This window comes from Chiloscyllium punctatum, chromosome 10, assembly GCF_047496795.1.
Source record: "Chiloscyllium punctatum isolate Juve2018m chromosome 10, sChiPun1.3, whole genome shotgun sequence".
Lineage (NCBI taxonomy): Eukaryota > Metazoa > Chordata > Chondrichthyes > Orectolobiformes > Hemiscylliidae > Chiloscyllium > Chiloscyllium punctatum.
Window position 1 is genome coordinate 52680158 of NC_092748.1, and position 22771 is coordinate 52702928.

The window sequence follows — 22771 nt, forward strand, 5'->3', positions numbered from 1 at the left end:
CTTCTTTTGGTTCCTGAATCTTGCCATCTTTATCCTTCACTTTCACACGAGCATACTGGTCCTGAACTCTAATCAAGTGGTCTTTAAGAGATTCCACATGACGACAGATGTGGATTTACTTTCAAACAGCTACCACCAATCTACTTGCCCCAGTTCCTGCCTAGTTTTGTTGTAGTTAGCCTTCCAGGTTCACTGCGTTCATTTGGGGACTACTCTTACCCTGATCCATAAGTAACTTAAAACTTACAGAATTATGGTTACTGTTCCCAAAATACTGCCTCATTGAAACGTCGATTACCTGTCCCAGCTCATTCCCCAGTACCAGGTCTAAAATGGCCCCTTCCCTAGTTCAACTATTTACATAAAGCTTCAAGAATCCTTCTAGACACATTTAACAAATTCACCCCAAGTTCCCAGTACTAAGGGAGTCCCAGTCAATAAGGGGAAGTTAAAATCTCCCACAACAACTCTGTTGTTTTTACATATTTCCATTATCTGTCCACATATCTGTTTCTCTAACTCCTGCTGTCTATTGGGAGGCCTGTAGTACAACCCCAAACTGATTGCATCTCCCTATTCCTGAGCTGTACCCATAATGCCTTTCTGGATGAGTCCTCCTAGGTGTTATGCCTCAGTACAGCTGTGACATTCTGCCTTATTAGTAATACAACTCCCCCCACCTCTTTTACAACTCTCTCTATCTTGCCTGAAACCTGTAAATTCTGGAATGTTAAGTTGCCAGTCTTGTTCCTCTCTCAACCAAGTTTCTGTAATGGCTATAACATCATTGTTATGTGCACTAAACTAAGCTCTAAGTTCATTTGCATTACCCATCATGCTCCTCTCATTAAAATAAAATGAATGCACTTCAGACGACAAGTCCAGCTTTGATCAGTAACCTCTCCCTGTGTGTCCATTCTCTTAGCTTTACTAGCTGTAATCTCTAACTCCTCCTCAGGCATTTCACTTGCTGACCTTCTGCTCTGGTTCGTACCTCCTGCCACACCAGTGTAAACCCTCCTGAAAGACACTAGCAAACCTTCCTGTTGGGTATTGGTGCCCGTCAGTTTTAGGTGCAACGCATTCTTCTTGTACAGGTCCCACCTGCTCTGGAAGAGATCCCAATGATCCACGTATCTGAAGCTCTTCCTCCTACACCAGTACACTGTGTCTAGTTCTGGGTATTACGCTATAGGAAGGATGTGAATGTCTCTGAGAGACTGCAAAAGAGATTTACAAGAATGGTTTGAGGGATGAAAAAACTTTATTTGGAGAAGAAGGCTAACAAGACATTTGATAGAAGTTTTCAAAATCACAAAGGGGCTAGATGGAGTAGATAGGGAAACACTGTTCCTGCTCATTAAAGGATCAAGAACAAAAGGTCATGGATGTAAAGTGATTTGCCAGAGAAGCAAATGTAAGATGAGAAAGAACTTCTTTTGCACATAATGAATTGTTCAGGTCTGGATGGACTGCCAGAAAGTGTGCTGGAGGTGTGTTCAGTGGAAGCATTCAAGAGGACGTTGGATAATTATTTAAATAGATACAATGTGAAATGGTGTAGGGAAAAGGCAGGAAAATTGCACTAAGTTATAATGCTCATTTGAAGAGACAGTGCAGACATGATCAGCTGAATGGCCTGCTTCTACCTGTGCCTCATCTGTAAATTGTAACTGCAAATGATTGTGTAAATAGCTGTTTGTTTTTCTTTTGTGAAAAGGGTGATGTTTGGAGAAATGCAATTGTACCCTTAGTCCATTGGCTGCTTACCATAGTCATGTGATCTCTCATGATGCTGTATGTATGGTCTGTGGGTGCCATCAAACACGTATCACTTGAGACATACACTTACATTTGTTAGTCCATTATGAATTCTTCTTCCTCCCGTAAATTATCCGCAATATTCCAAATTCTAGAAGAAATACCCCTTCCTGCCTCTCCTTATGGTGCATTTTCAAAGCCAGCACTGAGCACAAATAATGAAGCAAACTATTGACAGTGATAAATGAAGCACAAGTTGAAATAATCAGATAAAGCCAATTAACACTGAAGCAAAACACAACAAACAATTTGAAAATGCAGAATATGAAAGAAAAAGTTTAGCCTGTATTTGCAGGTTAGCTCCTGTGGTCCCCATTTCCCTCTTTTTATGGGCTGAATCTTAACGATAAATGTTCATTCACTTGAGTGAGCACATCTAGACTTTACTGAAGCAAACAACTGGTGAAGATGCCCAAACCTTCAGTGACAGTTTTTTTTAAAAAATGATATCCTCACTGATTACCCAGGAGTTTTAGTACTCTATGAAGCCAGTGTCTGCTCAATAGAATAATCATTGTCCATGTAACCTTTTGACAAGTGGAGAAAAAAAAACCTTGTAGCCTGAATGTGATACCAAAAACCATGCAGGAATGTAATAAAGATATGCAGAATCCAACATCTATATGCTGTCAAATCTGCTTAGCAGACTGATAGTTCTTCGTAAGGTCTTGATTCAGGCAACCTATGGAGAGTTGTTAGCACTTAAATCTCATCTTTTATTTTAATCAGAGGCACAGGAGTTACCGTATCTCTACCTCATTATTATATATTAATTTAAAACTCTAGAGAATCCAATGAGTTAACCATCGCACCTTCACATCTACCATTGGATCAAGCTTGTGTCATTGTAAATATGAGGAAAACCATTGTCTTGCCCATTGTTATCTCAGTGCAATATTTCCAAGTTTGTTATTACCAAGAGTAAAAGCTATGTGATATTACCACTACATGTATTGCAGCAAAATTAATCGATCTGTCTGTCTTTCTGTCTATCAACATACCAGTTGATATATTTTTCTAAGGACTTGTGATGACCAGAATATTACGTTGTAAACATTTGTGCAATAGATTATTTTGACACCTTTCATGAAACAATACAAAAAAGCATTCCACAAGATGGTCTCCGATTAATGCAGAGTGGAAAGTTGAAATTAATTAATTCAGTAACTCTCTGACTCTTCAATTGTCCCTAGATATACAAATATGAGCAATCCAATTGGATTCCTATTTATCACCAAATTAAACTTCTCCACATTTTACTTTGGTGAGAAACGCCAAGGTCAATTCTAACCTTTCAAAGCTGACATTTGCAGTTTCAGGTAGTAGCAGTTTCAAAATAAGGTCAGTAGACTTGCAGTGGGGGCCAAAGTGTCGGACAGTTTCAGATGTCATGCACGTTGAATCCTTGGTCCAATTGCATCTTGATTGCTATTTTTAGACTGAGGTTGTTAGCAGCCCATGGCACATTTTCTGATGATAAAATGAAAGAGAATGTGGAAAGATAAATGTAAATAGTTTTTATGGACCTATTCGGTCCTACAAAGGTGCCACATGCCTGGGCATGTCCCCCTTGTCCTTGCTAGGCCTCCCTCACTCTGGATCACCTGCCAGCAACAGCCCAGCCATAGCCAAAAATTATAAGCTACCTTGGGTGTCCCTTTAATATCGAAAGCTCTCCATTCATATTTGAATAGGATGTGAGCTCCAAATCATGGCTGCCTCTACACTGATGGTCACCTGACCACTCCATTAGCCTGTCATCTAAGCTACAATCTACCCCAGAATTCTCCTAAGTAGGGGATTATACCAACTGTATAATCTTATCACATAATTTGAACATTAATGGAACCTTCCATGCTCAATATATGTACCTATCATCAACAGACTGCAAGTGAGTCATGCATTCTAATAAGATACAATTTCAATAATGTTTCTTTCGTAATGAGTCTTTCTAACTTGTTGACTTGGGGTATTGTTAAATAGTAATGAGGCTGGATGATTTGTGTGGTGGATACCAGTGCAGTGCTACTGGTGAAAGCAGTAAATAATTCCAACGAACAAAGTTGATGGTCTTATATTGCATTGACCTTCACACTTATAATTACATTCATAAATCTGAACTTGTCAGCTAATGTTCTTAAGAGTGTCCTTGTGCTGCACTTAGCTTAAAAGTTATTAGCGTGGAGAGAAGTTGGCCAGTGTAGAAGATAAAAACTTGTTTGTTACATTTATTATAAAACTGATTATTAGCAAAACATTCAAACTAGAATTCTTCATTGTTGTAAGATTATCTGCTTCTAATTCTTAGAAGTTCACTTGAGAAAATCAGTGAAGTGCAGGTTTTAAACTGAAAATTTGCAACTCACTGAAGCATTGACTTTAGCCCATACCTCCTTCCAACCTCCACCAGTCAGGATTCGTAGCAATCCTGGCGGAATATCAATTTTGACTCCTGCCTCCAGCACCAGCATTGGGTGAGATTAAGTATTGATGTATACCGTTTATGACATGAAAGTCTGTCAAGTTGCTTAAATCACTGCATCAAACACTTTGTTGATCCCTTTGGTCCTTGTAGTTCTGAAACCTTCCTCAAGTTAAAATCTGCCCTTAAATTGCTCGCTTCCTATTGCTGTAATAGAGAAATTAAACGATTAATGCAGCCTTGAAGAAAAAGAGATTTTAAATTGACAGTGTATCATTCATGACATCAGGATGTCCCAAAGTGCTTAGCAGTCAATGAAACACATTTGAAGTTTTTTCTATTCTTCTATGGGATGTGGAAATTTCCCATTCCTAGTTGCTGTAGAGCAGCAGTGAGATGCTTTTTTGAACCATTGTAGTGCAGTGGTGTAGATACATCCATGGTTCTGATAGGTAGCGAGTCCCAGAGTTGTGACCCACCAATGAAGAATGAACATTGATATATTTCCAAGTCAGGCTGATGGCAACAGTTTTGTCCTGGCAATAGGTCTCTCACCCACCATTTGGAGACCTGACAAGGAAGTCCTGTCAACTCTGAGGGAAACATGTAAAGGAATCAAATGCAATTTAGGTGCTCTAAATGGCTATCATCAGTCCTTCCCCATTACTGAGGTGCCCAGCAGTGAATGGCCCACCTGTCAAAAACTTCGAGTGAGAGTGATGAAAACTGGCACCAGTATACCACCAGACATTTGTCATCATTGTGGGCCCGATACTGAAGGAGGGTAATAGCAGGATGAATGTTAATGGAAAGGCAAGGAGTTGATGCAAGGATAGGAGTTGGCTTTTAACTGGCCCTTTTTCCTGATGCCAAATCTGTCAATCAGACACAAATACCTGACGCTTCCCCCCTCCCCTCCAGCCCACCTTACAAAGGCCACTCGAAAACCAAGTGGCTCCCATTTAACTCTAAACAAGCACCAAATTTCATTGAGTTTAGGGATGATGTGTGTCAATGGACTCATTAATGGCATTTCCCTTCTGAAAATGAGGAATCCTGGGTCGTACACTTTCCCTTCTGATTTAATTGGGGGAGGTTTGACCTTTGCTGAGAGACTGACCCAGGGCCTGTCCACCAATTCGAATTTATAAAGCCCATCAAAAGCTCAGGTTTTACAAACACAGCTCGGTCAGAAAATTATACTCAGCTGAAAAAGTGTTGCTGGATTCGAAATGTTCATTCTGCTTGCTGTCCACAGATGCTGCATGACCTGCTGAGTTTCTCCAGTAAGTTCCATTTTTTTTCAGATCTCCAGCATCTGCAGCTCTTTGTTGTATTAAATTACAAACTTTAATTATTTATTATGCAAGGTGCTCCACTTATAGAGCCATAGAGGTGTACAGTATGGAAACAGATCCTTCGGTCCAATCCATCCATGCCGACCAGATATCCCAACCCAATCTAGTCCCACCTGCCAGCACCCGGTCCATGTCCCTCTAAACCCTTCCTATTCATATACCCATCCAAATGCCTCTTAAATGTTGCAATTGTACCAGTCTCCACAACTTCTTCTGGCAGCTCATTCCATACACGTACCACCCTCTGTGTGAAAACGTTGCCCCTTAGGTCTCTTTTATATCTTTCCCCTCTCACCCTAAACTTATACCCTCTAGCTCTGGACTCCCTGACCCCAGGGAAAAGACTTTGTCTATTTATCCTGACAGTATACTTATAAGTTCCTTATAGAATTCACTGGGAAGTCCACCAGGACAGGGCGTCTTTCCACTCTGAAGCTGCCTCACAGCTTCCTGCACTTCTTGCTCTGATAATAGGGCATTGAGAAAGGACCGTTGTTTGGGAGTCACACCCAGGAGCTTCAGATTCTCTAAAAAAGGATTCCATTTTGGCCTGCCCCTCCTCACAATTCTCAGACTGATATAACTTAGACTAGGATCTCTGGAACGCCAGATTAATCTTTTTAGAATCACATGTTAGGTTCCCAGACCCTTCCCTAATCACTGTAATGGTTTGTGGAGCACTTCTCTTTCTGGCAAGGTATGCTAAGAATTTGCCTGGCTTGTCACCATGCTCGTATAACCTTTGCTTTGCAAAAGCCAGCTCCTTCTTTGCCGTTTGTGTGAGCACGGAATTTAGTGCAGACCGCAGTGCCGTAATCCTCTGTAGTTTGACCAACGAGGGTCTGTCAAAATAGGCCTTCTCGGCTGCCTTCAACCGTGCTTCAAGCAGATGTTGCTGCTCACCCTTCTGCCACTTCCTACTGGTGGAATATGAAATAACTAACTCCCTGGCATAAGCTTTGGCAGTTTCCCAGAGAACAGATGAGCTATCAACCAAGCCTATGTTGATGTCCAGGAATGCCTGAAATTCCCTAGAGAAATACTCCACAAACTTGCTGTCCATGAGAATAAAGGTGTCCATTCACCAGTACCTTGAATCCACTGTAACATCCTTAATCTTAACCATGAGGTACAGTGGAGCATGATCAGAGATGGCAATATTACCAGTCCTACAGGATGCCACCAGATCCAGGGTTACCGCAGGGGTCAGAAAAAAAATCAATCCTTGTGTGGCATCTATGTGGATTGGAAAAAAACATGAAATCCCTATCTGTAGGGTGGAGACACCTCCAGACGTCCACCAATCCTAATTCTCCACACAAACCCAATAACTGTTTAGTTTGTGCACAGGGATCTTTAGTCTACTGTGGAGTCCATGAGGCAGTTAAAATCTCCCCCTATAATAATGTGCCGAGACTTGAGACTTATCAGTTTAGAAAAAGCATCTACCAAGAATTTAAGAGGATGAGCTGGGGGACAATAAACATTTAAAATGCCATATTCTTCCCCATTTATCAAGGCTTTAAGAATTACAAACCTCCCGTATGTGTCTTTAACACATTCCAACAATTTAAATGAGAGATTTTTCCTTACCAATATAGCCACTCCCCTACTTCTGGTATTAAATGATGAAAATTAAACTCGGTCAAAGCCATTCTGCAGTAATTTCAGATGCTCCTTGTCATCCAAATGTGTCTCCTGTAACAAAGTAATATCCACCTTCTCCTTTCTAAGACTCAAGAGTACCTTCTTCCTCTTAATTGGTGAGTGACTTCCCTTGATATTCCAGGTACACATTTAATCAAATCATTAGCCATAATCTTCTGCAATTACATTTAAATTCCAGAGAGGAGGAACCCAACCACAAATTGCTGAGCCTTAGTGTTGCATGATCCACCAAATATAAAAACTACATAAACTAAAACCACTACATTTAACAAACATACAAAATTATTAAAAATAAAAAATAACAAAAACCAGAAAACAAATCAACATATAAAGCGCCAATAGTGCTGAGTAGGGGAACTCACCCCCTGCCCGGAGGGGGCAATTACCCATCCCAAACTGCCCATAAATAAGCATCTAACCACCTCAACCACCTTCACTTCTCCCAGCTGGAGTCGCATCGCAAGCACAAACTAAAAAGAATAAACACCCCATAGAATATCAATATGAATAAAAAAAGGGGAATAAATACCCCACCCATCCTTTGCTATGTCCTAACTTAGAAATTTAAAATGTACATCTTAACCACCACCAGACATAGTTTGAACCAAATTATTATCAATGGAGGAAAGAAAAGGGGGAAAAACAAAGCTCCAACCGGATTTCTTCCATTTCTTTTACAGAATGATAAACACATACCCAAGCAACAATATTTATACATACTACAATTGTTTAAATTAGGTTAGTTGTCCACCAAGTCTCTTGCCTTCTCCGATGTGTCAAAGAGATGCATGGATCCATCTAAGGTGATCCGAAGCACTGCCGGATATCTCAGGGAGTACTGAATCCCAAACTCCTTCAATCTTCTTTTGACACCATCATAGAACATAGAACATAGAACAATACAGCACAGAACAGGCCCTTCGGCCCACGATGTTGTGCCGAACTTCTATCCTAGATTAAGCACCCATCCATGTACCTATCCAAATGCCGCATAGAACATAGAACAATACAGCACAGAACAGGCCCTTCGGCCCACGATGTTGTGCCGAACTTCATACGAGTTTCATTTCTGGATCACCGCTGCTGAAAATTCCTGAAAAAACATGATCTTCGATCCCTCGTAAATTAGGGCCTTTGGATCCTTCCCCTTGAGTCTGGAAGCCTCCATGACTCTCTCCTTATCCCGGTAATGATGGAACCGCACCAGGAAAGGACAAGGGCGTTGACCCAGACCCGACCTCCGTGCTGCGACCCGGTGAGCTCTCTCTATCTTCAATCCTCTCATGCCAGTCTCCAAGTCAAGGAATTTCAGAAGCCAATCTTCAACAAATTCCGCAGGCCGCTCACCTTCCTTACCCTCAGGCAGACCGATGATCCAAATGTTTTTTTCTCCTGCTCCTGTTTTCAAGATCATCCACTTGGTCACGCAAATTACGAACCTGCGTCTTCAGGGCTTGGATCTCTTCCTTGAATGAACTGTCATCAGCTTCCACCACTGTGACCCTGTGCTCCACCTCATCCGTCCTCTTCTCCAGGACTCCCAACTGCTGCTCATGTTTCTGCAGCATGAGAGAGACTGGAGCCAGCTTCTCTTCAATCTGTTTCCCCAATATCCTGCGAGATTTTGAGAGCTGGTTCACCAGGTCCTGGAGAGTAATCTGCTCTGAGGCTGCTGCAGGCCTGGCCTCAGATGCTCCTCCTCCCTTTTTAGGCATTTCTGGACAGGTGAAAATACAGGTAAGTCAATTTTTAAATGTTTCTTGGGGCTCCACAATCTTTCCAATGTCCCAAGAAATCCTGATGACCTGGGTTGGGTGGGTTAAAGGAACGTCCTGCTCCTGCTGCGATGTGAAGCTGTGCAGTGTGATCTTCTCAGATCGCCGCCATCTTAGATCCCCCTCCAACCATGGACATTTTTAATAGGAGAGCAATGTACTGAGGATGATGAAAATCTGAAAAATAACTTAGAAATGTTGGAAATGCTCAGCAAGCTTGGAAGACAGAAATGGAGTCACTGCTTCAGGTCCGCAATCTCCACTGGTTCTTATGGAGGCTCTCTGACCTTTCTCTGCACATACGTAACCAGATGTGCTGAGCATGTTCAACATTTATTGTTTCTATTGAGCAAAAATAATTTTACAGAGCTATTCAACTCGAAAAGGCAGTAAGACTTCTCACGAGCCGTTCATTCCCCTTCGTCAAGAAATCCAACAGAAACTGCCTGAGATCTGTTTTACCACAATATTGAATCATAGAAACTAGGAGCGAGAATAGGCTAATGGTCCCATCAAGCCTGCTCTGGCATTCAGTATGATCATGGCTGATCCACTACCTCAATGCTAGAGTTCCACTTTCTCCCCACACCTCATGATGCCTTTAAATATGACCAATTATCTATTCTTTCTTGAATAAATTCAATGCCTTGATCTCTATAGCCTGAAATATTAAACTGAATTGCTTTTCTAAAAAGTGAAGACATAGTTAAAACAAGTTGCTCAGCAAAAAGTGCCAAAGCAATAATTTGATAGCTTTAAAAAATAAATAATAAAATGACCTTTCCCTTAAAAGTGTCAAGCAGCAGAGCTAACGAATAAGGCATTTTTTGCCTTTTCACTTAAGGAGTAAGCCCAGATTGTTTACCAGGAAAGGAGAAGGTGACCTGGGTTGGTTTTAACTAACTGCTGACCTTGCATTTCTCTCTGATGTAGTACATTCTGAGCTGGCCTTGACCATACAATAATGAAGCTGAGAAATGGGTTATAGAGTCATAGAGATGTACAGCATGGAAACAGACCCTTCAATCCAACCCGCCCACGCCGACCAGATATCCCAACCTGGCCCATATCCCTCCAAACCCTTCCTATTCACATACCCATCCAAATGCCTCTTAAATGTTGTAATTGTACCAGCCTCCACCACTTCCTCTGGCAGCTCATTCCATACACATACCACCCTCTGTGTGAAAACGTTGCCCCTTAGTTCCCTTTCAGATCTTTCCCCTCTCACTCTAAACTTCGGCCCTCTAGCTTTGGACTCCCCACCCCAGGGAAAAGTCTTTCTCTATTTATCCTATCATGTCCCTCATGATTTTATAAACCTCCATAAGGTCACTCCTCAGCCTCCAACGCTCCAGGGAAAACAGCCCCAGCCTGTTCAGCCTCTCCCTATAGCTCAAATCCCCCAATCCTGGCAGCATCCTTGTAAATTTTTTCTGAACCCTTTCAAGTTTCACAACATCCTTCCAGAAGAAGGGGGACCAGAATTGCACACAATATTCCAACAGTGGCCTAACCAGTGTCCTGTACAGCCGCAACATGACCTCCCAACTCCTGGACTCAATACTCTGACCAATAAAAGAAAGCATACCAAACACCACCTTCACTATCCTATCTATGTGCGACTCAACCTTCAAGGAATTATTCATCTGCACTCCAAGGTGTCTTTGTTCAGCAACGCTCTCTAGGACCTTACCATTAAGTGTATAAGTCCTGCTAAGATTTGCTTTCCCAAAATGCAGCACCTCACATTTATCTGAATTAAACTCCATCTGCCACTTCTCAGCCCATTGACCCATCTGGTCAAGATCCCATTGTAATCTGAGGTAACCCTCTTCGCTGTCCACTACACCTCCAATTTTGGTGTCATCTGCAAACTTACTAACTGTACCTCTTATGCTCGCATCCAAATCATTTATGTAAATGACAAAAAGTAGAGGACCGAGCACCGATCCTTGTGGCACTCCATTGGTCACAGGCCTCCAGTCTGAAAAACAACCCTCCACCACCACCCTCTGTCTTCTATCTTTGAGCCAGTTCTGTATCCAAATGGCTAGTTCTCCCTGTATTCCGTGAGATCTAACCTTGCTAATCAATCTCCCATGGGGAACCTTGTCGAACGCCTTACTGAAGTCTATATAGGTCACATCTACCACTCTGCCCTCATCAATCCTCTTTGTTACTTCTTCAAAAAACTCAATCAAGTTTGTGAGACATGATTTCACATGCACAAAACCATGTTGACTATCCCGAATCAGTCCTTACCTTTCCAAATACCGGTACATCCTGTCCCTCAGGATTCCCTCTAACAACTTGCCCACCAACTAGGTCAGGCTCACTGGTCTATAGTTCCCTGGCTTGTCCTTAACACCCTTCTGAAACAGTGGCACCACGTTTGCCAACCTCCAGTCTTCTGGCACCTCACCTGTGACTATCGATGATACATATATCTCAGCAAGAGGCCCAGCAATCACTTCTCTAGCTTCCCACAGAGGTCGAGGGTACACCTGATTAGGTCCTGGGGATTGATCGACTTTTATGCATTTTAAGACATCCAGCACTTCCTCCTCTATAATATGGACATTTTGCAAGGTATCACCATCTATTTCGATACTTTCTATATCTTCCATATTCTTTTCCACAGTAAATACTGATGCCTTTCAACCTTGTCTTTTTTTCTCTTCTCCTCGTGGGAATGCAGGAGACTTGTGTGTGTCCAGCTCACTTCCAGTCTCAGGGTTCTCTCATGCTCTCTTTGTCTCCCTCTCTTATGCACTCCCTCCCTCTCGCTCACTTGCTAACTCACTCACTCACTCTCATACATTAACTCACTCACTCAGTGACCAAGGAATTTAGAAATTAATACGAATGCATGAATAATTTTATTGTCACGTGTGTTTTACAGTGAAAAATACAATAAAATACAGTGTAAAGCTTCCACTGTTGCCATGATTCTGGCACCATTTTTAATATCATGAAGGAACCCAAAGTGGCTGTGAAGGTAGCAAGTTTTACCTGCTCTCCGCCCAACTTAACATTCCAGGTGCCCTGGGCCTTGTTATTGCTGAAGCTGTCACTTCATCTGGTCTCCCTATTCTGCCACGTTGATGTGTCCTTTAGTGAGTCTGTCTTGGAGGGCAGACCACATCATCCTGAATGCAGCCTGTCAAAACGAATACCTGCAAGAACTCGGGGTCTTGCTCCAGGACATTAGATGCTGAGCACTGGAACTTTGTCCTGGAATGGATTGCCAACTGCATTTTTGTGTGCAAGGACATTGAGGCAACTTGTGACAGAGAGGGGTAGCCTGCTGGTAAAGGCAAAACTGTAAGCTTGTTCTCACTCCCACCCCCCAGCCCCAGCCACCCAAGGACACAAAACCCAGCGTTTGCACCTTGTGCATTCTCCTCTCCTCAGCCTTGTGGCACAGACTTCATTACACTCCTAATCTGTGCCCTGTAAGAGTGGAAAAGCTCTGAAGATTCAGGAAGTGAGTCACTGGTGGGAGAATAGTCAGCCTGTCACCTTTAGTAGTCACTGTATTTGTTTGGGTTATCCTGCTTGATCTCTGGTCAAGTGACTTTCAGGACTTTGATGATGGTGTATTCAATGATGGCAAACCTCTGAATGCTAACAAGAGTGGTTAGACCTTTGAATGTTAGCAGTACCTATGCCATTTGCCATGTTTCAGCTCCAGCCTGAGTGCCATCCAGTTCTTTCAGTGGACGGGCATGGATTGCTTCATTATCTGAAGATCTGTGATTGGAACTGAACACTGAAATCTCTAACCCTGTGATGGAGAAGGTGTTATTGATGAAGTTGCTTGAGATGGCCAAACTTAGCATGACGCCGTGATAATCTTGCAGCATTGTGAAGGGCGTGAGATGTTTGGTCTCCAAAAACTGGGCATTATATTCAACTATAATCTAACCTCCTGGCCTGGCATACAAACCCCCACCCTGCCTTTCTATCATTGAATCAGAGTTGATCCCTTGATGGTAATGGAAAAGGCAGAAGGGACATGCCAGTGACAGCACCAGATTTACCTAAAAGTGAAATTCCAACTGGTGAGGCCACAAGTGGGACCACTTGCATGCCAGACAGCAAACAGACAGATTTCAATAATCCTAATCCAACAGTTCAGAACTATGCTCTGCAGTTCTATATTTGAGAGGCGGCTACATGTAACACTTGGGGCGAATGGGATCAAAGTTTCTGGGGAGAAAGCAGAATTAGGCCATTGAGTTGGGGGATCAGCCATAATTGTGATGAGTGGTGAAGGAGGCTCAAAGAGTCAAATGGCCTCCTCCTGCTCCTATCTTCGATATTTCTATATTTCTATGTTTCACGCATTCCTAGCTATGAGTATCCTCATTCTTAACATTAAAGGAATCCAATACCTCAAGACAAAAGATAAGGCTGTAACATTTGCAATCAGCTTCACTCAGAGGTATCCAAGTGGATGATCTATCTTGGCCTCCTTCTGAGGTCCCAGTATCATAGATTCAGACTTCAGCCAATTTGATTCATGTGATAAAAAGGCATTGGATACTGTGAAGGCTATGGGCTTTGGTCACATTTGGGAAGTAGCACTGACTGAAGATCAATACTCCACAAACAGCCAGGCCTTTAGCTGTTCCAGTAGAGATACAAAACTGGAATCAACGCAAAATTGCCCATGTATGTCCTGTACACATGAAGCAGGACAAATCCAAACCAGCCAATTGCTGTCTTATCAGTGTACCATTGATTGTCAGCAAAGTGTTAGAATAGTTCATTACCAGTGCAATCAAGTGGCGCTTGGAATAACCTGCACACTGATACTCAGTTTGGGTTCCACCAGGGCCGTTCAGTTCTTGATATCATTACAGCCTTAATCCAGACATCGATAAAAGAGCTGAACTCCAGAGGTGAAGTTAGACTGACTGCCTTTGACATCACAGCTGTATTTGACTGAGAATAGTGTCAAGGAGCCATATATAAACTGGCATCAATGGCAGTCAAGATGAAAACTCTGTGTTCATTACAAATAAACTTATTATAAAGAAAGGTGGTTAGAGATCAATCATTCTCAATCTCAAGACTTCAACACAGGCATTTCTTAGAGAACTGGTCTGGGCCAAACCATCTTAAGCTGCTTCCTCGATGAGCTTTCCTCCATTACAATGTCAGAAGTGGGGATGTCGATTGTTCTAACATATTCAGCACTACTCATGACTCTGCAGATATTGAAGCTGTCGATGTCGATACACAGTGAGACGTGGACAGCATTCATGATCAGTGGCTAATGATGTTTGTGCCACATGAGTGACAGGCGATGCTCATCAACAAAACAATATATAATCACTGCCCCCTGACATTCAATGGTATGACCGTTGCTGAATTCCCCCAGCAACATGCTAACAGGTTACCATTGAGCAACTAGCTATGTACAGTAAATACGATGACATCAAGAGCAGGCCAAAAGCTAGGAATTCACATGTGAGTAATTCACCTCCTGGCCAACAATCTTCTAAGCTGCATGAATGTACAGCTGGTTCATGATTCTGTGCATGACAATTAGTGTCGATGCATCAATCATGGCATTGGCTTTTCATTCTGGAAGTCACTGCCACATGTGGACTCAGAGGCCCACACAGCTAGAAAGAAAATTGGAGGGAATATTGCTCTTAACATCAAAAAGCCTGTCCACAAACAACAAGGCACAAGTCAGCAGTCTGATGGGATAGTTCCCTCTTGCCGAGATGATTGCAGTTCCAACACCACTCAAGAAACTCCACATCATCTCAGATAAAGTATCCTGCTTGATTGCAATCCCATCTACAACCTTCCACATTCACTCCCTTCCTCACCAATACATAAAGGCAACACGTACAACTGCAGCAACTCACAAAGGATAGTTTGACCGTTCTTTCCAAACCTGCACCTTCTAACATCCCGAAATACAAAAGCATCAATATGTGGGAACAGAACCACCTACAATTACAATGCTGCTGCAAATCACATACGATCCTGACTTGGAACAATATCACAATTCCTTGACTGTCACTTGGGTCTAAATCCTGGAATTCCCTTCCTAACTGTACTGTAGATATACTTCCACCACATGGACTGCAGCAGTTCAAGAAGACAGCTCACCACCACCATCTTCTCAAGGACATTTTAGGATGGATGATAAATGCTGTCCCAGTCAGCAATGTCTTCTGAGAGAATAAACAAAAAATATCACAACCATCTTCCTCTGTACTAGGTTTGACTCCAATCAATGAAGAGTTGCCCTTCTGATTCCCATTTACTTCAATTTTACTTGAGCTCTTTGATGCTTCATTCATTCAAATTCTAATTTGCTGATTTATACTTTGTGTCTGAAATTCAGCTCTTTTTGAACTACTTTGGTCCCAAAATGCAATGAATCTTAGAAATGAATGGTCTTGGAAAAATTCAAATTGAGCATCAGTGAACAAGTTTTTGATGCGTAAATGCAGGTGATAGCTTTGTTGGTGACATCTTCCATCACTTTTTTAAGTCTAGTCATAATGTGGATGTACATAGGAAATAAGATGATTAAATACATTTGATCCCCTTGCTATTTAATTGGAAGAATAAATGTCTATCTAATTTGACCAATTTAACTGTACAACAGTTAAAGTGAGTGGTGTATGTTATGTTTAGAGTAACTGTGTCTTTTATATTCCTCAAAAGCTTTAAAGACAGCATAGAAAAATCATCCTATTCAGATTGGCTAATTAACAACAGCATTGCTGAGCTTGTAGCTTCAACAGGTCTCCCAGTGAACATCAGTGATGCGTATCAAGATCCACGGTTCGACGCTGAAGTGAGTAATCCTTTAAACTTGATCTCAAATAACATGACTGCACAAATGCTCATATTTTAAGAGAGTGGCTTCTGATATCCTATTTTGCAACATGTCTATTTCTGTACAAACCTTTTATAGCTCACAATGTTCTCTGTTATTCTGTCAGGCTCCACCCTACATTGGTGCGGTCCAATCACTGTAAAGTGCAAATGAAGGATTTTGCTATATTAAGAAGAACATGTAACCTGCATTTTCATGGGTGTTTTCCCCGGAATATTAGGTTAAACTAAAGAGTAAAATTATTCAGGGAAAAACTTGTCATCTGTAGTCTTGTAATATAATCATCTGATGTTATAAAAGTAGTTTTGACAGGCTAATGCCACAGAATTAATCCAAATCCACTGTAATAATTTCATGCAAACTTATTAAAATGGTTACTAAACTAGCTGCACTTTGCAAAACAATCTAAATAAAGAAGCCCTATTAAAATGCTTGAAAATAAGCATTATTTTAAAGATCATGATGGGTATGACAACATTATTTACATCCTCATTGGCAAAGGCTACTCACATTGTCAAATTTTACATAATGCTCACAATAGTTGATAATGTCTACATTACGGGGATAAACAGAACATTATTGCCACTGGAATGAAGCAGCCTATGGGTTTCTTCCTAGTTTTTCAGTGACAGGAGAATAGTTATTTTTTTCAAAGAGAAATTTCTTCACCCAGAATAGTGAGTTTGTGGAATTCTCTGTCACAGAAAGCAGTTGAGGCCAAAGTGAGATATAGTTCTTAGGGCCAAAGGATCAATGATATGAGAGAAAACAGGAACAGGACACTGAGGTGGATGATCGGCCATGATTGCATTGACAGGCTGAGGAGGCTGGATGGACTGAATGGCCTTCTCCTGCTCCTATTTTCTATGTGTTCTTTTACGATGATTTCTGGGCATATGGTATAAGATAACTTCTATGGATCAAGTTCATCAAAATTTTAAATTAAATAGCAAAAGATCACTGTGCTAAATTACTAAATTATAATTTCTATGCACTCCCCCTCCTCAAAACCCAAACCATTGTGCTCATCAAGATGTGCAATGGTTATACTGAAAATAACTCTTCCTGTGTCTGCCTTTCTGTGAAATCACCAAGCACTCCAAGGTCAGATAGCACGATAAAGTTTTTTTATTATCCTGACAACATCTTGTAGCCTCAAGCTGAGAAGAGCACCCACTACTGCATCAACATAATGTTTCTCCATTTCAGACCTGCCATCCTGTGGCATCTGAGCGAGACTACCAATTAGTACCAGTTTTGTATTATAGCCACAAGCAACTGGATTAAAATTGCCAAAACTATCTCTGCCAATGTTTTTACAGCTCACAGGTAGAAAAGATAAGCCATTGATGTAGACTGCACTTGAGAAAAAGAACCTGCATTTTAGAATTGTTTTCATGACATAAGGATTCTTCAAAGTCTTTATAGCCAGTAAATTACTTTGTTTTAAGTGTTGTCCAGTATACTGTAGTGAATTGTAGCAATTAATTTGCACACTACAAGTTTGCATAAGCTGGAATGTAATAATGGTCTATTTGTGATATTAGTTGAAGGTTAAATATTGGCCGAACATCAGGCAGACTGCCTCTGCACTTTTTGACTGGTGTTTGAGATATTTTATGTCCAACTAAGAGCGTAAGTGCTGCCTTGATATAAAAGGTCAGTGTTTAATTCACTATGCTATTTAATTTATAGCATTTAACTTACACTTTCTTGGTTCACAAACTAAGAAAATGCACACTATTTCACAAACTCACTGACTGGTATTTGGAAAAGTGAATCCATTTGAATTGAGATTATCCCATGAGCCTTGACACATTCATTCCTAAACAAAAACAGCTAAAAAAATTAGCAGGAAGGTTCCAAACACATTTTCACAATAAAGAAAGCAAAATGCTATCATTGGAAATTTGAAATAAGGGCAGAAAGTGCTGGAAGTACGAAGTAGATCTTGCAGCATCTGTGGAGAAAGAAACAAAGTTATTGTTTCATGTTAAATATGACCAGTTTTGAAAGAAGTGTTGTTATCTGCCTTAAATTGTTAACTTTGCTTTTCTCTCCTCAGATGCTATCAGGTATGCTGAGTTTCTGCAGCACGTTATGTTTCTAAAACATATTTCCATAACTGTATATGGAGTTATTGCATGATGCATTCTTCATCATGAGAATCAAGCTACTCAATATAGGTTTAGCAAATAATTGCTGCTCAGAATAAATGCTAGACCTAAATCAATTTGAACCTAATTCCAATTCCTTTTATATTAAATGGATTAATTTTAAAAGTCTATTTTAACAGAATCTAAAGAAAGGTTTTTAAGAAATGAGCCTTCATCCCTCCCAGGGTTAATGCGATATACTACAGAGAGTCTCCGATCAATTCTATCTGCCAGTAACACAAACAGAACACCTACGTCTCTATGTATGTATGTATGTGTACTTGGCCACATACGTAGTCTATTACAACTGATTTGCAAAGTATTTTGAATTGGCCTGTTCAGACACTGGGGCAGCAATGTGGTTCAGTGGTTAGCACTGCCTCACAGTACCAGGGATTTGGGTTTGATTCCACCTCCAGGTAATTATCTGCATTAGTTTCCTCTGGGTGCTTTGGGTTTCCTCCAACAGATCTAAAGATGTGCAGGTTAGGTGTATTGGCAATGCTAAAATGCCCATAGTGTCCGGGGATGTTCAGGTTAAGTGAATTAACCATGGGAAATGCAGGGTTATGGGGATGGGGGTTGATGTGTCTGGTTGGGATGCTCTTTGGAGGGTCAGAGTGAACTTGATGGGTTGAATGGCCTGCTCCACACTGTTGGGATTCTATGATGTATCTGGGGCAGGTAGAACTTGAATCCAAACCTTCTGGCTCAGAAGCGTTTTGCCACAAGAACCCCAGAATTGATTTATTTTCTGCCATTTGAATTCCTGTGTGGGAATTTCTAGCTTGTTTTAAAACATTCATGTGTAACTAAAAAACAAAATTCTTTCTCACATTCAAAATAGAAGGAAAGTTGCCTTTATTTATTTGATTCATTCATCTACTGCAGTATTTTCTCTTGGTCTCCAGTTCAGCAGGGAGAATATATGGATGATTTGCTTGAGGAATTCACTGGTGTTGCTTCCAATCAGAAGTAGATGATGCATGAGAATGCGCAATACCGCAAAGAAGGATTAATTAGAAATAGGGAGCAAAATCTAATAACACATTGGTACCAAATGTTTGTGCAAAAATATTCCCACAGTGTATACAATAACCTACTGTTTAACAATAAGCAAAAATCACATTATTATCTATTAATTATCCAAAGGACAAAGTTAAAATCATACAACACCAGGTTATAGTCAAACGGGTTTATTTGGAAGTAAAAGCTTTCGGAGCGCTGCTATGAAAGCTTGTGCTTCCACATAAACATGTTGGATTATAACCTGGTTTTGTGTGATTCTTGATAAAGAGCTCCTGCCTGAAACATCGATTTTCCTGCTCCTCGGATGTTGCCTGACCTGCTGTGCTTTTCTAGCGCACTCTAATCTTGAATCTAATCTCCAGCGTCTGCAGTACTCAGTTTTGCCTGATTTTTAACTTTGTCCACCTCAATTCATCACCGGCATTTCTACATCATGGTTATCCGAAGGAGATTACAGGCCTCCTTAATGACAGATAGTTATCCTAATGTCTCATCCCAAGAAAACTCAAGTTATTTCCATCAACTTTACTTGAACAATGCTTGCGATTTCAAATTTCTCCACCCATCAATTTGATTTTCAAGATAGAAATGCCATAAATCTAGGAATCACCAAATGCTGAAGGTTCAGATGACAGTAAATGGAACAGGACATTTCATATTGCTCTCAATGTAAAAATATTATATTTATCCCTGTACTCGTGTCACTCCAGTCCATAGGGGTACACATAACCACATTGAAATTAAATGAAAAATAGCCTCAAAATGAAATTTTTAAAATTTAAGTTATCTTATTCACAGATCTATGGAAAGGTATTTAAATGTAGAAATGTTAAATAGAAAGACCATTATCAAATTATTTTTTCAAATGTTCTGTTTTTTAATGAACACACACCTCCTTCCATTTTCCCTCTTCTCATACTGTAAGCTGTGACTCATGTTAATTGTAGCTCAATGAGTGTTGATGCGACCCAATACCTCAGTAAAGTGGTCATTCTGCTTGTGTGAAATGAAACAACATAAACAGATATGTGTGTTATGTGTGGAAGGGGAAAATTGGAGCCGAACCCAGACCTCTTCCCATCTACATGTATACAACTGCTGCAACTGGGGTAGGCATCAGGAGCACAAAACCCATCTGACTGATCTCTAGTCAAGGACACTGAGAGCAATAAGATTAGCTAGCATTGCACTCAAAATTGACCATAATGCTTTATGCTCTGTATTATTTGTTCATATACTGATTTCCCTATTTCTAATTAATCCTTCTTTGCAGTATTGCGCATTCTCATGCATCATCTACTTCTGATTGGAAGCAACACCAGTGAATTCCTCAAACAACGAAAAGACCATAAGACATAGGAGTGGAAGTAAGGCCATTCGGCCCATCGAGTCCACTCCGCCATTCAATCATGGCTGATGGGCACTTCAATTACACTTACCCGCATTCTCCCCGTAGCCCTTAATTCTCCGAGACAACAAGAATCTATCAATCTCTGCCTTGAAGACATTTAGCGTCCTGGCCTCCACTGCACTCTGCGGCAATGAATTCCACAGGCCCACCACTCTCTGGCTGAAGAAATGTCTCCGCATTTCTGTTCTGAATTTACCCCCTCTAATTCTAAGGCTGTGTCCACGGGTCCTAGTCTCCTCACCTAACGGAAACAATTTCCTACCATCCACCCTTTCCAAGCCATGTATTATCTTGTACGTCTCTATTAAGTCTCCCCTTAATCTTCTAAACTCCAATGAATACAATCCCAGGATCCTCAGCCGTTCCTCATATGTTAGACCTGCCATTCCAGGGATCGTCCGTGTGAATCCCTGCTGGACACGTTCCAGTGCCAGTATGTCCTTCCTGAGGTGTGGGGACCAAAACTGGACACAGTACTCCAAATGGGGACAACCAGAGCTTTATAAAGTCTCAGTAGCACAATGGTGCTTTTATATTCCAACCCTCTTGAGATAATTGACAACATGGCTAGGGCAGAATTAAATTAGACTCCACATTGTCTAGAAACATTATACTTTCCAGAATAATCCCTTCCTACTCCATAAACTTTTGCACAGTACAAAAAGGTCACATAATGGGATGACAAGCATTATATATTATCGAGTGATTTGACATATTTGCTCCTTAAAGCCATAAAGATCTTCTTTTCTTGAGGTACTTTGCAACTTATTAACCTCTAAGTATAGAACATATAACAGACTGATGCAGTATTAATGTCTCATTTATTACTGCTTGACAAACAGAGCCATAATCTACAGCACATTCTCATAGGAATGCATTTAACTATGTACATGCCAGGGTAACTTTATACTCAATGAAACCTGAGATAGTTATATAGTATTTTTTATTACTTGCTTAATGTTTACCTATTTTGGATGTGTATGTAAATTATTCTTCTAATTTAGTCAGCAGTGATGACTTCCTATACCAATTGTTGAAAGTGCCAGAAATCCTGTTGTCTGATTAATTTCCACTATGCATCAGTTCCATCAGTACTCAGTTAGGATTGAAGTCTTACTTTTGTTATCAAATTTAGCATTTAAAGGAGCTTGTATGTGTTTGCATTTAGGCTGATCAGATTTCTGGCTTCCACACCCGTTCAGTTCTTTGTGTACCAATATGGAACAGTGGCCATCAGATAATTGGTATGTCTTTAGTGATTCCTTCAATTTGTTTTAATTTTATTTCAGCAATTAATCTGATACGTTTTTGTGAAATGAACATGTTCTTGAAGAGAGAAATAACAAAAGAGAGAAACCTATTCCCTGGGACAAGTATAGTGTAACTTCCAGCCCTCTCTGTCATTCTGATTTCCTGTCCATTTCAGCAATTCACAGCCAGGTTGTGTAAGTGAGAATGAAGTAATATACAAAAATTAAATGTACCTCCATCTAATGGAGAGCAAAGAAAAGAGAAAGGAAAAGCTGACTGTTTGGTTCTGTCTCCCTCCTTTGAATACTCTTTCTATTAGTTGATTGTGGAGCAATACTGAAGATTGATTTACTTCCAGGCAGTTCTATTCTGTTTGATGAAAACCCACTTGAGCCAATAAGTGAGAAATGGTTAATCCAATGATTAAAAGGGTGGGTTGGAGCAGCGCTGATACACGCCTTGAATGGTACAGGAATTGATCGTTTTTCCTGAAGAGCCTGTGACCAGTGGAGTGCCACAAGGATCGGTGCTGGGTCATCTACTTTTTGCCATTTACATAAATGATTTGGATGCAAGCATAAAAGGTACAGTTAGTAAGTTTTCAAATGACACCAAAATTGGAGGTGTAGTGGACAGTGAAGAGGGTTACCTCAGATTACAACAGGATCTGGACCAGATGGGCCAATGGGCTGAGAAGTGGCAGATGGAGTTTAATTCAGATAAATGCGAGGTGCTGCATTTTGGCAAAGCAAATCTTAGCAGGACTTATACGCTTAATGGTAAGGTCCTAGGGAGTGTTGCTGAACAAAGAGACCTTGGAGTGCAGGTTCATAGCTCCTTGAAAGCGGAGCTACAGGTGGATAGGATAGTGAAGAAGGCGTTTAGTTTGTTTTCTTTCCGTGGTCAGAGTATTGAGTACAGGAGTTGGGAGGTCATGTTGTGGCTCTACAGGACATTGGTTAGGCCACTGTTGGAATATTGCGTGCAGTTCTGGTCGCCTTCC

General features: G+C 40.9%; 1 protein-coding gene across 5 annotated transcripts in view; it reads left to right on the forward strand.

The window, feature by feature from the left end:
* LOC140482128 (dual 3',5'-cyclic-AMP and -GMP phosphodiesterase 11A-like) overlaps positions 1 to 22771 on the forward strand; it is a 424709-nt gene that overhangs the window by 252551 nt on the left and 149387 nt on the right. For all 5 annotated transcript variants that reach the window (XM_072579133.1, XM_072579132.1, XM_072579135.1 and 2 more), the window contains 2 exons: positions 15747 to 15879; positions 21686 to 21761. In XM_072579133.1, the coding sequence (XP_072435234.1) occupies positions 15747 to 15879; positions 21686 to 21761 (209 nt within the window). The remainder of the gene's footprint in view (positions 1 to 15746; positions 15880 to 21685; positions 21762 to 22771) is intronic.